Raw genomic sequence first — 18,664 nt, 5'->3', positions numbered from 1 at the left:
GTAAAATTATCGTTCGCCAGCGGAAAATGTTAAAGGGGTTATTACTCCGAGAATAATTATCAATAATCTCAATCGCGAATGAACCGCATTCGTTTCAAACTTGCAACGTTGAATTGTTTATTCTTATCTTTCAACCTTGACCTCATTTGAAGTCTCGAATGGTGATTGGATTACATGACAATAGAACCTAATATGGAAGTGGAAGCGTTCGACAGTCTAGTAAGGCTGCCAGAAATGTTCTCAGGGGACAGGTGTTTACGAACCAGGCAAAGCGCTTTCTATCTCTGTAAGAGAAAAGATTGTAAATTTATAGAATCAAGGTTTACAAACAAGTGAAATATTCCGTGGAATATCATGAACTTACACATAGGAAAATCCAGACAAAGGGAAAAGTTGAAGAACCAAAATAGCGCCAACGGAACTTCGTGCGTGAATACTCCGTGAGCGGTGTGAGTTGATCCAATCAAGATTCAAGATTTCAAATGAGGCTACGGTTGAAAGATTTATGTACAACTGATAATCTGTTTAACGCATGAATTTTATAATGCTGTTTGTTTGAGGTTATTGAAAGTTTATTCTCGGATAATACGTGAGGCTCGCCAGGTTTTTTCCCTGTGAAGATTGTGCCGAAACTTTGATGAAAATTAAGGAAAAAAAAATAACATAAGTTACAAGTTGCGAAATGTGCTAGCTCCGTATTACCTGCCTCGTAAACTCTGGAGTTTGGGGGGACAGGGGGGCGTTTGGTGTACAGAGAGCTTCGTTTATTTAATTTCCTTAGTGTCCCATCGTTTCATCTGTACATGTTTTGAAATGAATCTCTCTTTAACCTAGACGAATTGTTTGCTATCAGTCTTTCAGTTTTCTGTTATCTTACAAATTTTTGAGGAAAATTATACAGCAGCTCTCTTTGGTTAGCAATTGTTTCAACCTTTGAAGAAGGTCTCAATGGGGTTACTCGTCAGCCGTCAAACCAAACAGCCTAAAATTTAACCGTTAACCATCAAAAAGAGAGCAGTGTACACGATGCGACGTTGAAAATTTGGGTCACTCTGTCACCGCTTCATGACGCACAAATTCAAACCAGCTGAATTCATGGTGACCGAACTTTTTCACGAAAAAAAAAAAAAAAAAAAAAAAAACTGGAACGTTATACGCAGGATTCAAACTTTCCCTGCAACATAGAACGGTTTTATATCCCTGCTACATGTCTGCTAGCGCGTTCCGACCTTTAATTTTCTTTCACAGTTGTTCAAGGTGTCACTATACTCAATGATCCAGCTCCTGAGCAGTATCGAATTCAAAGTACCATCAGATTTAGCATTAAGTTTAAAAGGATGAACAAACGCTAACTTCTTATATTCTTCCCAAAAGTGTTTTGTCTTCCCTTCTGCAGTCTCCATAAGCCTCCCTTTAATATAAATCCCGGGGATATACTCAAAATTCTCCAGAAAGTCAATCATCCGAAGAATCGTCGGTACGGCAATTTCCAGGAACGTCCGGTGCTTGTAGAAAATATCAGAGAGTTTTGTAAATGCATCGGAAAATCTTCGAGGAATATAAAACACATCCGAGCGCCCTCTATGGCAGTGCATTTTCCCATTTCCATTTTTTTTCAAAAAGTCTATCGCCTGTGTCATGTTCCATACCATGGTCCTTTGATATCTTTCTTCGTCGGTGTGATTATAATTTTTGTCCGATAACCATTTATAAGGATTTGACTCATTCGAGGTCTTCGTTTCATTTAAAGCTTTTTGGCATGCTACTCGTCCCCACTGGGTATCCCACCAATGCCATGAATTTTGCATGTTAACTCCCTTAGGAACCTTAGGCCCTTCCCATATTTGATCTCGATTCAAGCCAACTAAATTCCAATACTTTAATACCAGGTCGTCACCAATTAGCAAATACCCTGAATATCCCGGATGTTTCTGCATAGCACGTGACATACACAAATAGCCAAAGTATCCTTGATAAATGTCAAGAGCCTCTACTGTGTGGTTTCCAGTCGCATTTTCCGATCCACAAAACATTATGGTGGGAAATGCATTCTTGTACAGCGCAGTGAGGTCTGGAATATTGGAGTAATGCGGAAAGTTGAACACTATCACTAGTACAACGTTGGAGAATTCATTCCGAAGGCAGACGTGGCTCGGTTCGTAGCGGAATGCAAGGCTGGGTGTTTGTATCTCTCTGCGGATTGGAGGGCTGGCTGTCTGCGTTTCGTTGCCTGTTGGAGAACTGGCTTTCTTGTACAGGATAGGGGAAAATATAGTGAAGCCTAATAGGATCATAATCGGTAATGATAATAGTTAGCTCCTTTTTTTCGCTTTGCCTGCCGCTTTGTGCTCAACACTTAAAAATGGTATAATTGAAAGTACGTAAAGGCGAAAGGGGAAGTGAAGGGGCACAGTAACACTCAGTTAGTTCGCTTTATGTTAGCTTTTAGGGATCTTAAGTACGAACGCAGGACGAGCAAAATCGTAACAACGAAAAGTTTGCGAGTCGGGTCGAAAGCAAACTCGTTCCCAGGACTTTTTCCCTTTAAAAGAAAAAGCCCTGGGAACGAGGTTAGGGTCGAAAGGTTTCCTGGAACCTTCTTTATCGGAGGTTTGAATCTCTAACCTATGACAATCGGCGAGTTACTCTCTTCATGCCACGTTTGTGTCTTCCGTACAACAAAAATGTTGGCCACCTTAGCTATAAGACCGAATACTCTGCCCTCTTTCCCAAGCCCTCTCCCCTAAACGGAGAGGAGAGAGGGGCCTGGGAACAATTTGAGAAAAATACGGGAAAAAAGGTTTCCCCAACTTAACAGTTGACTTAGTATTAATCACAGTATATGGAACCAATTTACAAAATCTCAAAAATTCCATTTCAAGCTAAAAGTGACAGGACTCCTGTGTAGACATTTTTTTTAAACACTACTACGAATTACTGAGATTAGGGGACAAAAAAGTGAAAGAAAACAAAAACACAGAAAGAAAAGGAAAAATGGAAAAACAAAAATGTTTCATTCTTTTTAAAGCTAAACTTGTCGATCTGCCACAGAAAAGTCTCAAAATCCTCGGCTAGTGCTCATTATACACATGTTGATTTTTAATGATTAATTCTAACGTTTTTAACTAAGCTTGAGACTGGTTAAAAAGGCTCCCGTGTGAGACCTTAGAGAATGTTCACCTCCCAAGAACAGTTTTCTCCAACTAATTCCCAACAAGTCGAATTTTTCACATTTAATCTAGAATCGTATACTCTAGTTTCTTAACAGCAATCACAATCTCTTCCAAAAGTCAACTGTTCTTCTTTTCATTGTCCCTTCTTTCTGGTTATCCAAGAATTTGATAACTAAAAAGCGATGAGTTTTGCATGATCGGTTCGGCTCAATCACTAGTTAACCTATCGGACATGCCTGCGCATTCCACTAATGGAAAGTCTTAACGATAATTTGTAAAACTGGCAGCAATTTACAGTCTCAGCCTATTTTCAACTTTTAAATATTGCCATGTAATCCAATAAATTACCGATAAGACCCACATACGACCAGCTCCCAGTTGGCTTGATAGCTCAGTTGGTAGAGCACTGCACCGGCATCGCAGAGGTCATGGGTTCGAATCCCGTACAACCCTGCTTTTTTTTCAGGCTTTCTTTTCGCAACTGCCTGATAACTACAAGGATCTTTCTTCTATTTGATCTTTCATCCGCAGTTCAAATATATGATCCACATATTTACATTCATTTAAGACTGAATTTGTGGGAGCTTCAATAAATAAGTCGGTGAAAACGCTGTGACACGAACATATTACAGTTGCACACTCCGGGTAATGAACTCCTGACGTTACGATTGGTCAAAGTACGTTCACCATCCGCACAAAGCAGTAGTGATCTCTCAAAGAAGGCTCACGATTTGTACCATCCGTACGTACGAATGATCAAACTGTTTGACTCCTCAGTCGCACACACTGAAACGTGAAAATATTCCAAGTCACCCAGATAAAATATTATTACACGAATGGTACGGATCGTAACGCTGCGTTGACGAATCGTACCCGTTTGCGTGTATCAAACTACCACCAATCTATATATACCAAGCCGCACTTACGCACAATCATATTTTCTATCTATTAATGACAGCCAAGGTGGCCTCTCTTATAAGCCTGGTGGTTTCCTGAGGTCTCTTCGCCATTACCTTGACTTGTAAATTGAACGATACTTTTTTTAGTAAGGCAAATAAATGATGATGATGATAATGATGATGATGATATTTCTCGGGACTGCAAACTCTTTGGAATTTTTTAGAAACGCACGCGTCGGCCTGACCACACCGAACAAAAGACACTTGGTTCCGCGTTTCCGTGGCAGCTAAAAAGCGCGCGAATTAACATCCTATCAGTGCCACCGGTCTTTTCGTTGCCGGTCTTCAAAGCTTGTCATGAAAGGTCAAGGAACATATTGAACAGCGACATTTACTGTCCCTACGGGGCGTAATTAAGAATTAATAGATTCGGTTGATTTCGTTGCCAAATAATAATTCCGTTCCTCTCTCTTTCGTTTACGAACTGATTTACTTAGTCTGTCCCGACCTCCTCGGTTCTTCGCACATTTTCGTCCTCAGATGGCGTCAAACCACATGGTCATGTTCTAAGAGAATGTTTCATACTGAAAGGAAACCTTGGAAGTGATTTGCCATGCGGTAATCCTCTGAAACCTAAACTAATGTTGTGTCAAAACAATTTAACCATTTTATTGAGCTCATTAAATACAGCATAGTCGCATAAATCCCGCGAGAGCATTGAAGAGCATATGTTCACTAGCTAATAGCAGCTTTTTATTGAACTTTATCGGGCCGACTGGCGAAAACAGTCAGCTTAAGGAACACTCACACCGACGCTCGATTCCAATCCACATTCACGATGCCCAAATCTCAACAAAACAGCTCCGTAGAATACCCAGGTGAAGGCTATTCGTTCTTTTGCTGGATTTCGACGGTACGCGAAAGAAATTTAGTAAAAGAATTTCGAAAAGAGAAACAAAAAAATGTTCGATATCTCTGTAGTCGGTATGCCAGCAACTGATATAATATATGGAAAATAGATTCTCTTTAGAACATGTTTCTTGCCCAACACCAACACAGAGGCTATTTCTCCTACCTTGTATAATCACAAACACCAGCAAGGCAGTAAAGGTGACCACCAAAGTTCGGGTACTGGCTTGAAAAATATTGCAAGACATCGCTCGTTCTTTCACGAGCCGCCACTTGTCATTCTAGAAAAGTTTTCTTCTGAGGCGCACGGCCAAAGGCCTCGTTTTCATTTCCAAACTTGCAATCTCATTGGTTGTAGCTCAAAGCTTACGTGATGGTGCATGGAAATGAAGTTTTTGAAAATGGAACGGTAATGTCTGTTTCAAGCGCCGTTTGGAAAGCAAAAAGTGGAAGGTGTTCCGCTCGTTCCGCTAAATTTGCGATATAGCCGGGCGTTCGATTTACATTTGGACCGGTTCAAATGAAAGGTTTGGCAAAATTAGAAAGCGCTGTTGTCTCCCCAATAGAATATCAGAAGCACAAAGAGAAAAGTGGAACAATAAATGCTTGATGTCGCTGAAGTTGGTTGGATCCCAGTAATATGATATGCGGAAAACTGCTTCTCTCTACAATATGCTACCTGCACAACACCAACACAGAGGCTGTTTCTCGTACCTTGCCTGCATAATCATAAAGACCAGCAACACGCGACCACGACCACGAAAGTTCGATTGCTTACTTGAAAAGCAACACCAGGCGTCGCCTCCTTTCAAAGGTCCTTCCTTCTCACTCCACGAGAACCGAAAGAGTTTTCCCTTAGCGGCTTCCATTTAGCTAATGGCGCTATCGATTGTTATCGCGAAATTTCATTAAATATTTACGGCTGAACAGTCAATTTTGACAGTTCAATATGCTTTGACTGACAGATGAATAGAAAAAGATTTTAACATCTAGATGAGGAACCAAATTGATTGCATCGCCAGTGAAAGTTTTTAAGCCAATCAAAAGTGAGCTCTGTTAAGTCTAGGGTGTGACAAGGAATGAGCGAGCGTAAAGTAAGTGACAGAAGAGAATAACAAAACCTGTGAGTACCGATTGAGTACAAAGCTTTTCATGTGAAAATTAGTTTTGTTTATATATGAATGAAAACTATTTTCATAATAAATACTTCATGCATGCAGTCTCGCTTTCATAAGGAGGTTCACGGCAACTCGGAAATGGCCTATTATGTCGGGAAAAGTATTCAAGTACACTTTCGAGTATTTTTTTTTTGCATTATACCTTGAATGAAGGAGAAACATACAAAGTCCCTTCCGTTACCTGATAAATATCGTTGAATAAAAATAAACGGAAAGGGCTAATAAATGAATAAACGAAATCAGGAGCCCATTAAGAAATTAAATACAGCTTGCCCTTGACGAGCTCTTAATCACCTTGAAAGACTAACATTTCAACACAGTCATAACAAGAGTACCAAGGTTAACACAATCAGCAATTTGACTCCTCAGCAACCGTTCTAATTTTTTTACCCTGAAAAGTTCTGCGTTACCAGGGGGGGGGGGGGGGGGGGTACCAGTGATGCTTTTTCCGATCCACAAAACATTATGGTGGGAAATGCATTCTTGTACAGCGCAGTGAGGTCTGGAATATTGGAGTAATGCGGAAAGTTGAACACGATCACTAGTACAACGTTGGAGAATTCATTCCGAAGACAGACGTGGCTTGATTCATTGCGGAATGCAAGGCTGGGTGTTTGTATCTCTCTGCGGATTGGAAAGCTGGCTGTCTCCGTCTCGTTGCCTGTCGGAGAGCTGGCTAACTTGTACAGGGCAGGGTAAAATACATGCAGTGAAGCCTAAAAGTAATGAAATAACAGTTAGCTGTGAGAACGTAAAAGATCATCCTTTTTTTCAGTTTATACACTCCTTAGGCTCTCTGCATATCCTACGGTAATCACGATTGTATCGATTGATTTCCCATATCGATTTCTATTAATCGACCACGCCTGGATTTAACGAGGCACAAGGCGTTGACAATATTTATAATGGTAATTGAACTGAGGGGAGTGCAATGTGGTCTGAAATTAAACACAAGGCAGGCCAGTAAAAATGACAGTCAATTCTGAGACCGGATGGTCAGTTGCTTATTAAAGCATTTAGCAAGAAAAATAAAGAGTAACGTGACTGGCATCAATGGAAGGCACGTCTCTTGTAGAGGTCTCTGACTATATACAGACCAAGGGAAGAGGCTTAAGGGACGGAATCCCATACCTTGGGTGTCTGGTGCCATACTTGATTTGATTAAGAAAAAGGAATCTATAAGACAAAAGCTGAAACTATCTCCCTCGAACCACCTAAGGGAGAAGTTAAAAAACTTGCGCAAAACAATTAAGTCGAACTCGTGCAACTTTTGCAGCAGGCAGCCATGGTTCACCTTATCGAAGGCCTTAGACATATCCATATGAGATCATATCCACCTGTTTTCCGTCGTCTAGTAGCGAGCCCACGTGTAGCGTGGTCCAAAACTTCCAAAAGGTTGAAGGTGCATGATTTCCCTCTAAAGAATCCACGTTGACAATCTCTTACCAACTCGTAAGTCTATCTTTGAAGTGTTAAATACACATCGCTCAAGAACTTTGGATACCAGTGACGGTAAGGAGATGTGCGTGTAATTCTCTGTGAACTCGGGTGGCTTTCGTGACACTGAAGGGCTTCGAGTACGGATTGGACTTCGCTGACCGTGAGCGTTAATTCCAACATATCAGAAGAAGCTGGTGCATTGGCAGCGCTTTCAGATGAAGGGGGAGGGGGTGTCATGGGCGAAAATTGATGCGAAATAGGAGTTAAACAGATTGGTTATTTCCCGAGGATTTTCAGCTGCAGATCTTAACGGCGTACGATAACCTGGGCCAGTGGATGTACTGGCTGATATTGGCGTCGAGACTCCATCAGGAATTGTATGCGATCTGCAATTCAGCTTCAATATCAACAAAAAACGCTTCGGGTTTGTGTTGAGGTGAGACTCGACGGAACCAAGAAACTCATCACGGCTGTTCCACAGCATGCGAAAATGAGGTGAGGCAGTGGTTAAGCTCTTACCTTAAGGGTCGCTACCAACGTGCAACAGTGCTAGGAGAACCCTCTGATACTTTGCCTGTCAGCTCCGGGCCCGATGGTATTTCTCATCTATGTAAATAACTTGCCCTACTTGGTCCTGACGAGCCATGTTGCCATGTTTGCCGATGACGCAAAAGTATATAAACAAAGTAAGTCTCAGGAAGATGCCGCGTACCTACAAGCTGACTGGCTTGTTGACAGACATCACACTTACAGCTGGCTAGGATTTTCTTAAAAGTCTTGCTGGCTGGCAGTGAAGCGCGGGTATGTTTTTCCCAGGAACGTTAAATAGTAACCAAGATTGACGTAGGGGCACTCAGCTAGTGTTTAGTGCAACATACGATTAATTTTCTACAAAAAGGGTCGTTCGGTACTTCTGCCTAAAGACTTGCCGATGTTCCTTGGGTGGCCTCTGCTGCTGCTTATAATAAACTGTGATCAGTCTGTTCCTTTGCCCAATCGAGGCTAGCCTGTGTAGCTTGCGATTTCGTTGGGGTTTGGTTCGCCGCGGCTGGGCCATGAGAAAAACAAGCTGCGAGAAGAATCGGGACGAGGGAGGCAGAAACCGGCTCCGCTGTTGGCCACCAAACCCAAACAAAACCGCCAGCTATGCTATGCAGGCTAAATCGAGGTACATTCAGTGTGAGTGTAGTAAGAAGGTCGATGCTCGCGCGCAGGCGGATCGACTGCTTGCAGTCTAGGCTTCTGTTAGGTAGCGCTGCCATGGATGACTCTTGTTATTCTTACATGTAGCAAGTTCCTGAATCAGAGGGTCTAAAGAAACTGTGGTGCTCCGTCGGTTGGGAGTAGAAACGAATGTTTGGTTTATCAACAGAGTTGATAAATTGGCCACCGTAAAGAGATTCGAGTGCTGACGCTTCGAGCGTTAGCCCTTCGTCAGAGCGAATCGGCTCTGACGAAGGGCTAACACTCGAAACGTCAGCACTTGAATCTCTTTACGGTGGCCAATTTACCTTAAGTTATCAACTCTGTTGACAACCCAAACTTTTGATCATCCTGGATAAGCACAAACAGTGATCAGGATCTAATTTCACTTTAAAATATCTCTCCTTGATCTCATGAGAATAAAGTCAATGATCACAAACGATAAAAATTAATTTCTTAATTTTCAGACAAATTTTCTCAACCGGTAGGATAATAAATATATGACAAGCGGTAAGGAGAACACGCATGTTGATAATAGGACTTAAAACGTTTATTGTTTGGGAAACAGGCACAGGGTCTATAGTGTCAACTATATGTATGTGTTGGATGCGTTCGATTTTAGTTTCATGGTAATTAGCCTTACTAGACTCGTTAGAATTTTTACTACTCGAAAATGAGGCGAGTAGGGCTAATAACATATATTGAAAAGAAAAATAAATCGGCTGCCATTTATGAAAAAGGCCTAAATTCCAGAATAAGGATGTATACAATAATAACTATAGGTGTTTTGGAGTTACCAGAACAACAGTTGTGTGCAAAGAAACCTTTGCTGGTACAATGTAGGTGTTCCTAAATTTACCTAAAAATTATAAGAATCCTACGGGCTATTTACTGTTACGCAGGCAGCAGGCTAGCGACTAATCTATTTATTCTCGTTCCGGAATAATTATTATGATCAATCGAACGCGACCTTTGAGCCAAAGACATCTGCAAAATAAATTTGACTGATAAATTAAGATATTTCCTCTGATATTTCCTCCTCGTCGGGGTTGTCGTCGTCACCATCCACCTCAGCATTTTCTCTTTCTAATCTTTCCATCTGTTTGGCAAGCTCGGCTTCATCACTCTCCGTCACCACCTTGGGCTAAAATAAAACAAAACATAAAAAAAGAAACTATAGACGTGCACAGCATTCTATTTATCCCAGTTTTCCCGACAGCAAGAGTTTTAACAACTGTAAATGTAAATCCTTGAATAGGTGGTCCTCCTCTCAACCATAATTTTAAATATGTCCCTCCCCGATACTACCTTTCTCCCCATAGTTCAGAATACATGTACCTTTTCTGCCCAATTAGCCTGCAGAACAGGCGCTATTTTTTTGCGTTTTTCTCAGACGAGCGGAGGCTAGCACGAAGCGAGCACTGCGCGCGAGTCACGCGGGAAAAAAAATGAGAAAGATATTTTTTCGCGCCCCTCCCTTCGCGCGTTACTCGTGCTCCTTGCTCGCCTCGTGCTTCCTTCCGATCGCCTGAATACGCAAAAAAAATAAAAAAATAAAATAAAATTAATAAAAAAGGCCTGTTCTGCAGGCTACTGCCCAATTTCCACCTCATCCTATGCAGCTCCTGCCTCTTTACGCTTTGTTATGGAACACAGCAGGTTTTTTGTTATTTCCCCCATTTCTTGTCACCTCATAAATTTCATTTCCTCCTAAAATTTCGCTGCTTTCTTTTGTTCCTTTTCTCTACAAATTCAAGGTCTTTCAAGACAATGGTACTGTTGAAAACCACAACCTCCCTATGTATATACGGTCACTCATGTAGAGTTTGGCTTTTTTTTGTTTGTTTCTACATGCTGGGATCATGTGCTTTCACTATTGGTTTTGTTGATGATTAGTTAATTTTTCTGCAATTACTTACAATTTCCTAGAGCCTAGGATAGGAACTCTGTTTATGAAGTGACGAAAGTGGAAAGGTTGTTTTATGGGTTTGAAATTGGCAATTTTGGTGCAGTAATTCCCACCTACACCTGTATCCATCACTTTGCTACCACAGTAGTACCCCTCTCAAATTACCGACATCCATCACAAAGGAATGTTTCTGCTTACCGCAGCCTTCTCGTTAAATTCTCCGCCAAATTTCTTGATACTAGTTTTGATGGCTTCCACAGCAGACGTCAAACCTTTGAGTCCGTCATCTCGATCCAAAGTTGTTGTGGTTATCACATACAATGGAGCCGCTATCAAATTTATCTGAAAAACAAAAATTGCCACACTTTGGCCCACTTTTTCAACAACCAGTTTTAAACTAGTCAGTAAACAGTATAGGCCTGTTATGTCCCCAGGAGTGAAAATTGACAGGGAAACTCATTTAATTTGCATTTTACAAACCTTAATTGGAACATCTTCTGATGAACATTTCAGCCCTTCCAACAAGGAGTTCTTTACAGCATCAATGCCATCGTAAGCATAGCAAGACACCTCAATATCGGCACGGATTTTAACAGCTTGGGGGGTGAGTCTCCTCATAATGTTGTTCAACAGAGTGGACTTGGTTTTCTCATCAACATCCAACTCATCAAGTACTGATGGATCCCTGAAACATTGGGAGAATATTGTAAAAGACGCTTCAGAGGCTTAATTACAGGCTTCAAAAAAGTGTTTTATTACAGTTGTGTAGATACAAGGTCTTCATCAGAATCTGAGAAAATTCAAATTAGCATTTCTGAAATTCTATCATGGACAACACTTCCAGGGACAAAAAAAAACAGATTTGGATAAATGACAATATCATAAAAGCTCTTTGACACCTCATGAAGCTTTTAAAACTACATGTTACTACACTGTACATGTAACATTATATTTTTGTATGCAAAATTCAAGGCCTTTTCCATATTTTTTCCAGACCATTTTCCCCTTTTCTCTTTACACTTGTGTATGAGTCTAATCATACTTCTTTCATACCTTATCAAGAATTCCAGAATTTCAGAGGTCACTTAGGGCTTTTTCACTTTTAGACAAATTTTTCCAACAAACTGATTGAAACTTGCGTTTTGTAACAGTTCAAACTGGTATTATAAATTTTATAATTTCATTCTAATTTCTACTGTAAACGAGGATTTCAGGGGCTATGACAGAGAGGGAGCTTCCTACAAAATGTCTGAAGGGAGCCTTGAAAGTTTTATGGTGAGTTTAAGACTTGATCGCTATTTTTGAGGTTGCCTTGTTTCTTACCCCACTGCCAATTTAAAAACATCAAATGAACTTCCTGGTGACTTGTACTTTTCATCAAAATACCAGGCTGTCTTCTCATACAGTTCTTCCAGCTGTTTGTCTGACTCGTATTCCAGGATCTCTGCACAGTGTCTTAAGATACTGTAAACCTACAAAAAAGGGAGAAAAAGACAAAAAGAAGGAAGAAAGGAAGGAAGGAAGAAAAAAGGTTACTTTTAAAGAACTAAAAGACCTTAAACAAGAGCTTAAACCATCATTAAACATGCCATCTGACTCGATTTGTGCAAAGATATTCTGTTAGCACATTTGCATATTATAAAAAAAAAAACACAGGAATGCCACCTAATGAGATTCAATTATTCAAAACTCAAGTCTTTCAACAACTTTGACATTAACGTTTTTCCATTCTTGATAATGATGTCCCAAGGATACATCGAAACTTCGAATAACATAACTCTTAATTTTTCTTAATAATACATGTATACCAAATTAATTCAGAGCCTCGGGCAAAAGCAGCAACTGACTTTTCTGGATCCTCTGTCACTGTACCCTCATACCTAAGCAGCATTGAGATGTACAGGAGGGAACCATCTAAGATATCGGAGTTTACTGGTGAGGAGGTACAGCTGTATGTGTAAAATAAATCAAATGAATGACTAAGAACTTACAGTTTTTGCTTTTGTAAACTTTTCTTCACATCTCTTTATTTCTTCTGGTGAAACTCTTCTTTTGGACAAATCAATGTATCCTGCCGAAGCATCATGGAAACATTACAAATGTGCTTATTTGACCCGGCTATGATACAGTGCAGCACTTTCAATTATTTCTATTATTGACAACTGTATTTCATAAACTTGAAACAATCATTGCCTACAGTACTTGAAGCCCTTGAGTTTGCTACATGTACACCACTGTCTAACCAAGTCTTCTGACTACCATATGTGCAGCTTCTATTAATAGTTTTAGTCAGATGTAAGATATAAATTATGTAAACACCAGCAGATATGTGTAAGCCACAACAAAAATTAAGCGCCTGTTTCACCAAGTTGATACATTTTGCACATAGTATATGTACATGTAGGGATACAGGCAACCGTAGGGAAATCTTCACCGACTGTCAACCCAATCAGGCAAGGAAGATTGTTTACACTTTCCCAAAGATTTTGACTCTCTCAGCAGATAATGGTGTCAAAACATCGCAAAAGAAGCGCTTGTATTCACATTCGATATTTGTTTTGGCGTTTCAGCCATGACCAGCCATTACAGAAGTGAAACTGAGAATTTATTTATTCCAACTTAACTCCTGCATCTCTCAAGACTGTACAAAGCTCACAGGAAACGGAAGTGGCAATGTCTTGATGGTGTAAAAACAATAGGAAAGGAATGTGGTGCTTAGCTGAGCAGGCGTTTGTGGGGAGGAGGTAATACTGCGTGGGAGGCTATGCTGACCCCAAAATTCAAATGCCCTCTCTGGTGGGCATCATTGCCTTGTCAAATGCCTGCCAATACTGAACAGACCTTGATTCAAATCCCTGGGGTGTGCCTGAGGGGAGGAGGAATGATTGCTTTTGGATTTGACTCGTACAAGACAAATTTAAATATACACTGAAAATATCTAGAAAATGCCTACACATCTTCAGTTCAAAGTTTTTTTTATTTGGATGCTCCACTCCTCTGGAAATTACAATATTTATCTTCAGGATTCCCTTCAAAAACTTTTGCTTTTGGCATCCATTCTCAGAATTTCAAATGACCAATGGTGGGGGAAGGAATGTAGTTACAGTTGTATTTTTGAGAAGCACAAATTAACATAATGTGTACATTTGATTTCCCAACAATTTTCTGCCAAAACTTTAATGTTTGAATAAGAACTACAATTCTACAACTGAAGGACCCAGACACATCAAACTTCTAAGGAACTTGAATTAGTTGAACTGAATCTTCAACATGGCAGAAATTGGAGGTACGATTTTTACACAGCCCCTTATATTAATGATGTATACATTCACACATGCCATTTTTGGAAGAGGGTTAGTATGACAATGGTACATATAAGCTTACAATAATACATGTACCCTCGGTTGCATCTAAGCGTGTACATGGGAGGGAAAAACACGTTCTAGTTGGGTGCAAACATGACATGTTTTAGCGCCAAACATTCGAAGTTTGGACTAGGCCTCTGTTGTTGACTTGATTTGTTTTTGCTCAACAAAATATAATTCTTTGCAAGCATTTTTAGACGTTAAGAATACTTTCTGGAGGCAAGTGTGCTGTTTCTGAGCAACAAATATTCCTGCAAGTTGAGAAAAATGAAATAGGCTTACATGTATGAGTGGAACCTGCTGATATGGCATGGCAGTTTGCTCAAGGGCTGTCAAACTTCGAATGTTTGGTGACATTCAAACACGTCATGTCTGGCAACCTATAAGAACATGCTTTTTTGTCTTGCATCCACGTTTAGAGGGAACCGATGGTAGTAATGTTTGCGGCTGTGTGGAAATCTTGCCAAAACTGGATGTCTACAGTTATCCAGGAAATTACAGTGTTGTGCAATTGTGTAATGCCTATCAATCAATTAATTAATCAACTAAACTAGAGAAAAATATCCATACAGACGATTTGTAAAAGAGTTCTAAAGACCCCATATCAAAACAAATCACCTCATTAAAAAAAATGATTATTATACAATATATAAGAAATACTTAGACTAACTAACTAAAAATAAATTTAAATATAATAAATAAGCTTTTATCCTATTTACATTTTCATTAAAAAATTTACAACTTTTGATTAAAAAAATGTCCACACTAGTCAAATCTGTGATATATACAACACGGAAAAAATGCTGCAGAAATCTGACGGTGAGTTCTGGCAGCAAAGCTATGAGTACATGATAAGTGGCCTCAAAACGACCATCTAAGTGTAATGTTTCAGTACGCATGCACCGAAAGCAGGAAAACCAAAATGGCGACAAACACATCAGCTGGAACGAACAAAGTTGGAAATGATAATAATCATTCGAAACACAAACCTTTGTCTTTGTCCACACGAATAACCACCACACACTCGTTTCTCCCAACCCTGATCAGTTTGTTGATTGAACGAATTCGCCTCCTCGATAATTCGCTGAGAAGAATCATCCCTTCGATGTTGTTGTATTCCAACAAATTTACGTAAGCTCCCATCTCAGCAATGCTTCGTACGTTGACCATGACAACGTCGTCGATTTCTGGGTACTTGTGTTTATAATATCTACAGCTAAACGGCATTTTGGCGTCGAAATTCACTTACAAAGACAGAAATATTTTATAAACCACCATGTGCAAAAACTGACGCAATAGCTTGACCGCTGACTACCTTGTAGCAGCAGGCTTAGTTGCCAGGTTACCGAGCGAATTGAAAACGACGAAAGCCTGGGCAAAAGCTAAACCACAGGTACCGCAAGCTCTATGAGAGATGTAGGCTATTTAGCGCGATTCCGGTGAGTTTTAGTTCCGTTGCTTTTCTCTCTAAGGATATATAGAGAGAAAAGCAATGGAACTAAAACTCACTGGAATCGCGCTAAATCGCTCCAAAAACCACATAGGAGAAAGAACAACAGACAAGTGAGTTCAGGTACGGATTTTTTTTTATTGAAAACTCGTTGGCATTTTTAAATTGATTTAGGAATCGTTTCTTCCCATACAAATCCTTATAATTTCGCCGTTACACAATGGTCGCTGTGACGCTAAAATTATTACACTCACGCAAAGGTCACGGTCTATACCTCTCATAAAGCTTGGGGTACCTGTGGCTAAACCATCAGAATGGAGGTGACAAATGATGCTAATGAAAGGGGGAGTGACTATTTGTGATGTTACTTTAAATGGCCAAAAACACATTTGCATCGACTGAATCGTTAAAATAATGGTTCAGTTTTGTTAACAGTAACCGCACTACTACACAGAAACTAGTGTTACAGTTAGTTATCTTTGGGCGCGGATGGCCAAGGTCAGAAGTGGATTGAAACTTGAAATCATTGGCCAATTTTTTCAAATTCTGCCAGCGATTTGGAAAACTGATTCCTGTTTGTTCTTCCCAGTGGAAATCACTTAGTATTTTATTTCTCGGAGTACCAAGAAGATCGCCAAGGCAAGTACGGCCCCCAGGAAAGAGCCCGTGGCAGAGTTCAAATCCACCGCCGTTTTACCCTACGTATACAGGGAGTATCGGAGCCTCTTCGCCGCTGCCTAGAACAACAAGACATTCGCACCGTCTTCAAATCCGAAACGATACTTAGGTCACATTTGGTGCGACCTAAGGACGCCATCGATCCGGCTAAACAAGATGGTGTGGTTTACAGGATTCCCTGTGAATGCGGTAAAATCTACATCGGGGAAACAGGGAGATCTATACATGAAAGAATCAAAGAGCACGACAGGGATATACGACTCGCTCGTACCCAGACCCCCGCCGTTTTTTGAACACGCCCACGAGACCGGCCATTACCGTATTTACTCGAATAAGCGCCGCGGAGCTTATTTAATTGTTCGTGGCTCCTGTGCGGCGCTTATTCGAGGGCGGCGCTTATTAAAAGGCTCATACCACAAAGCCAAAACATTTCCTTGCTGCAACAGTTACAGGGAAGAGAAAGAGGGAGGTTGGGCTTGTCGTACCGGCGAAGTTTACAGCCTTCACGCAAGAACTGAAGAACGTGAACATTTTGAAGAGAGAACTGAATAAAAGAGCATCAAGATATACTCACTTCGAACTGAAAAACATCACTATTGATGAAAATAAATTCCCATTGCTGGCTTAGAACCGCATTGCAGCGATTGCAGTGTATTTTTATCATTTTATGGAAATACTCAAATAAGCGCCGCACCGGAGCTGCGGCGCTTATTCGAGGGCGGCGCTTATTAACCATTCCGCTCCATGTGCGGCGCTTAACCGAGGGCGGCGCTTATTCGGGGGCGGCGCTTATTCGAGTAAATACGGTATCCGCTTTGAAACGAGGTAAAGTTTATTGATCGAGACTCGCACTGGTACACCCGTAGAGTCAAGGAAGCTATCCACATAAGGCTTCACCCTAATAACATCAACAGATGTTAGATGCCTACGATCAAGAAACACATCAGGAGAGTGGTACATGAACGGACCGCTGAGGGAGCAACTTCTCGCCGGAACAGCGAGGATTGGTCAAAATGCACCAATGACAGCCGACCATTTTGATTTAAATGGTGCCGCGCAACTAGTCGACCTCATCGCCTGATGAAGACTACAGTAAAAACCCGCGTGTAAGAATTATTTGAAGTCTGGCAAAATAGGCTCTTGTATTTTGGGGTAGTTTATGGCAATTTAGGGTAAGTAGGTTCTTATTTTCTATGAAGGAGACATAGTGAATTGTTGATTACCAGAAAAATAAATAAACTTGGGTTTGGTCCTAAAATATACGGCAGTATTTATTCACAACTGTACTTTATATAAACCCGTTTTTGTTGTAGAAATTGTAATTTCAGTTTATATAAATTTGCAATCTCAAAGTCAACTCCTTGGTTAAAATGTTTATCATAATTTAACGGTTACCCACGTATAAGAACCTGCTTGATCTTGCTTGGCTAAACAGGTTCTTATATATTTTTGGGTATTAAAATGGCAAATTTCTGCCAGCAGGTTCTTAAACCACTAGGTTCTTACACGCGGGTTTTTACTGTAACAGTAAGCAGTCGAAACGTCGCGATTTACATCTCAAAGTGACTACATCGTGAGACACACGATAATACACTTATTGTTAAACACCTCATCTTACACTCTGGATATAGTCGGATTAGTTTGTGATTTGCTCAGTGTTACATGAAACGTACTCGGTATGCGAAGGAAACTTTCTTTTCGCTGATCCCAAAATTGTAACGTTGACAGGGCTGGAAAAGAATAACCCAGTTTGATTCTCTTGAAAAGTTTTGCACGGCGGCCTCGACCAATTTTGCCTTTCCGTCTTTTGCCAGCCTATTAATTAAACAGTTGTGGAACACATTTGACTATAAAAAATTGCGATAAAACATTTCGTAAAAACATTATAAAAAGGTTAAAAAACACGACGTTTCGATGTACATTACATCATTATCAAGTGAAATTAAAAATGCAAGATTGCGGCTATAAATACAAAAATGAACAATAGAACACATTAACATGAAAACTACACCTTTTTGTTTAGCTTAACATCGGGTGTTGTTTGACCAGGAAGCAAAGTTAGCTACCTCCTTGATTGATCGACTAAGTTTATAGAAAAACTGCTGAATCATTGCTGAGTCGCTTGATTTGCAAACAAGCGCGTCGCGTGGTCCAGGATGTGGGAATTGGTTCTATCATGAACTGATTACTCCAGCTCAGTAATGGTCCGAGTAGGATTCAGGGCCGTAGCTAGCATGAGGCAAGACGAGGCAGTTGCCTCGTCTTGATTTTGGCCTTTTTTTTGGAAGAAATGTTTAATTGAGAAAATAGTCCCTAGAAAAAAATTGGATTGGTTAAGATAAAACCAGCTAATATAACGTGGATGAATTGAGGGGAAATGCATTTTAATGACGTTGATTCGTTTCATGTGAACTGCAAGTAGCGGTTTTTCGAATGATTTTTAAGGTTTCAGAGGGGCCA

The 18,664-nt window shown here is 40.4% G+C and overlaps 2 protein-coding genes and 1 pseudogene across 2 annotated transcripts; 1 reads left to right on the top strand and 2 right to left on the bottom strand.

Moving 5' to 3' along the window:
• Positions 1–77: 77 nt before the first annotated feature.
• LOC146485932 (uncharacterized) lies at positions 78–6,037 on the bottom strand. Its single transcript, XM_085102039.1, has 2 exons — positions 5,148–6,037; positions 78–2,281 (listed from the first exon to the last, which is right to left on the bottom strand). The coding sequence occupies exons 1-2, from the start codon at positions 5,227–5,229 to the stop codon at positions 1,215–1,217; spliced, it is 1,149 nt and encodes a 382-aa protein (XP_084958165.1). The 5' UTR covers positions 5,230–6,037; the 3' UTR covers positions 78–1,214.
• A 3,300-nt stretch (positions 6,038–9,337) lies between these two features.
• Positions 9,338–15,386, bottom strand: LOC146485931 (eukaryotic translation initiation factor 2 subunit 1-like). The gene is made up of 6 exons (XM_085102488.1): positions 15,066–15,386; positions 12,703–12,782; positions 12,035–12,183; positions 11,192–11,396; positions 10,910–11,053; positions 9,338–9,946 (listed from the first exon to the last, which is right to left on the bottom strand). The coding sequence occupies exons 1-6, from the start codon at positions 15,301–15,303 to the stop codon at positions 9,815–9,817; spliced, it is 948 nt and encodes a 315-aa protein (XP_084958614.1). The 5' UTR covers positions 15,304–15,386; the 3' UTR covers positions 9,338–9,814.
• A 454-nt stretch (positions 15,387–15,840) lies between these two features.
• Positions 15,841–17,125, top strand: LOC146485930 (uncharacterized; annotated as a pseudogene).
• The last annotated feature ends 1,539 nt before the right edge of the window (positions 17,126–18,664 follow it).

This window comes from Pavona decussata, unplaced genomic scaffold (assembly GCF_977016875.1).
Source record: "Pavona decussata unplaced genomic scaffold, jaPavDecu1.1 SCAFFOLD_23, whole genome shotgun sequence".
Lineage (NCBI taxonomy): Eukaryota > Metazoa > Cnidaria > Anthozoa > Scleractinia > Agariciidae > Pavona > Pavona decussata.
Note: the sequence above shows the minus strand (reverse complement) of the source record. Positions and strands in the feature narration are given on the sequence as shown.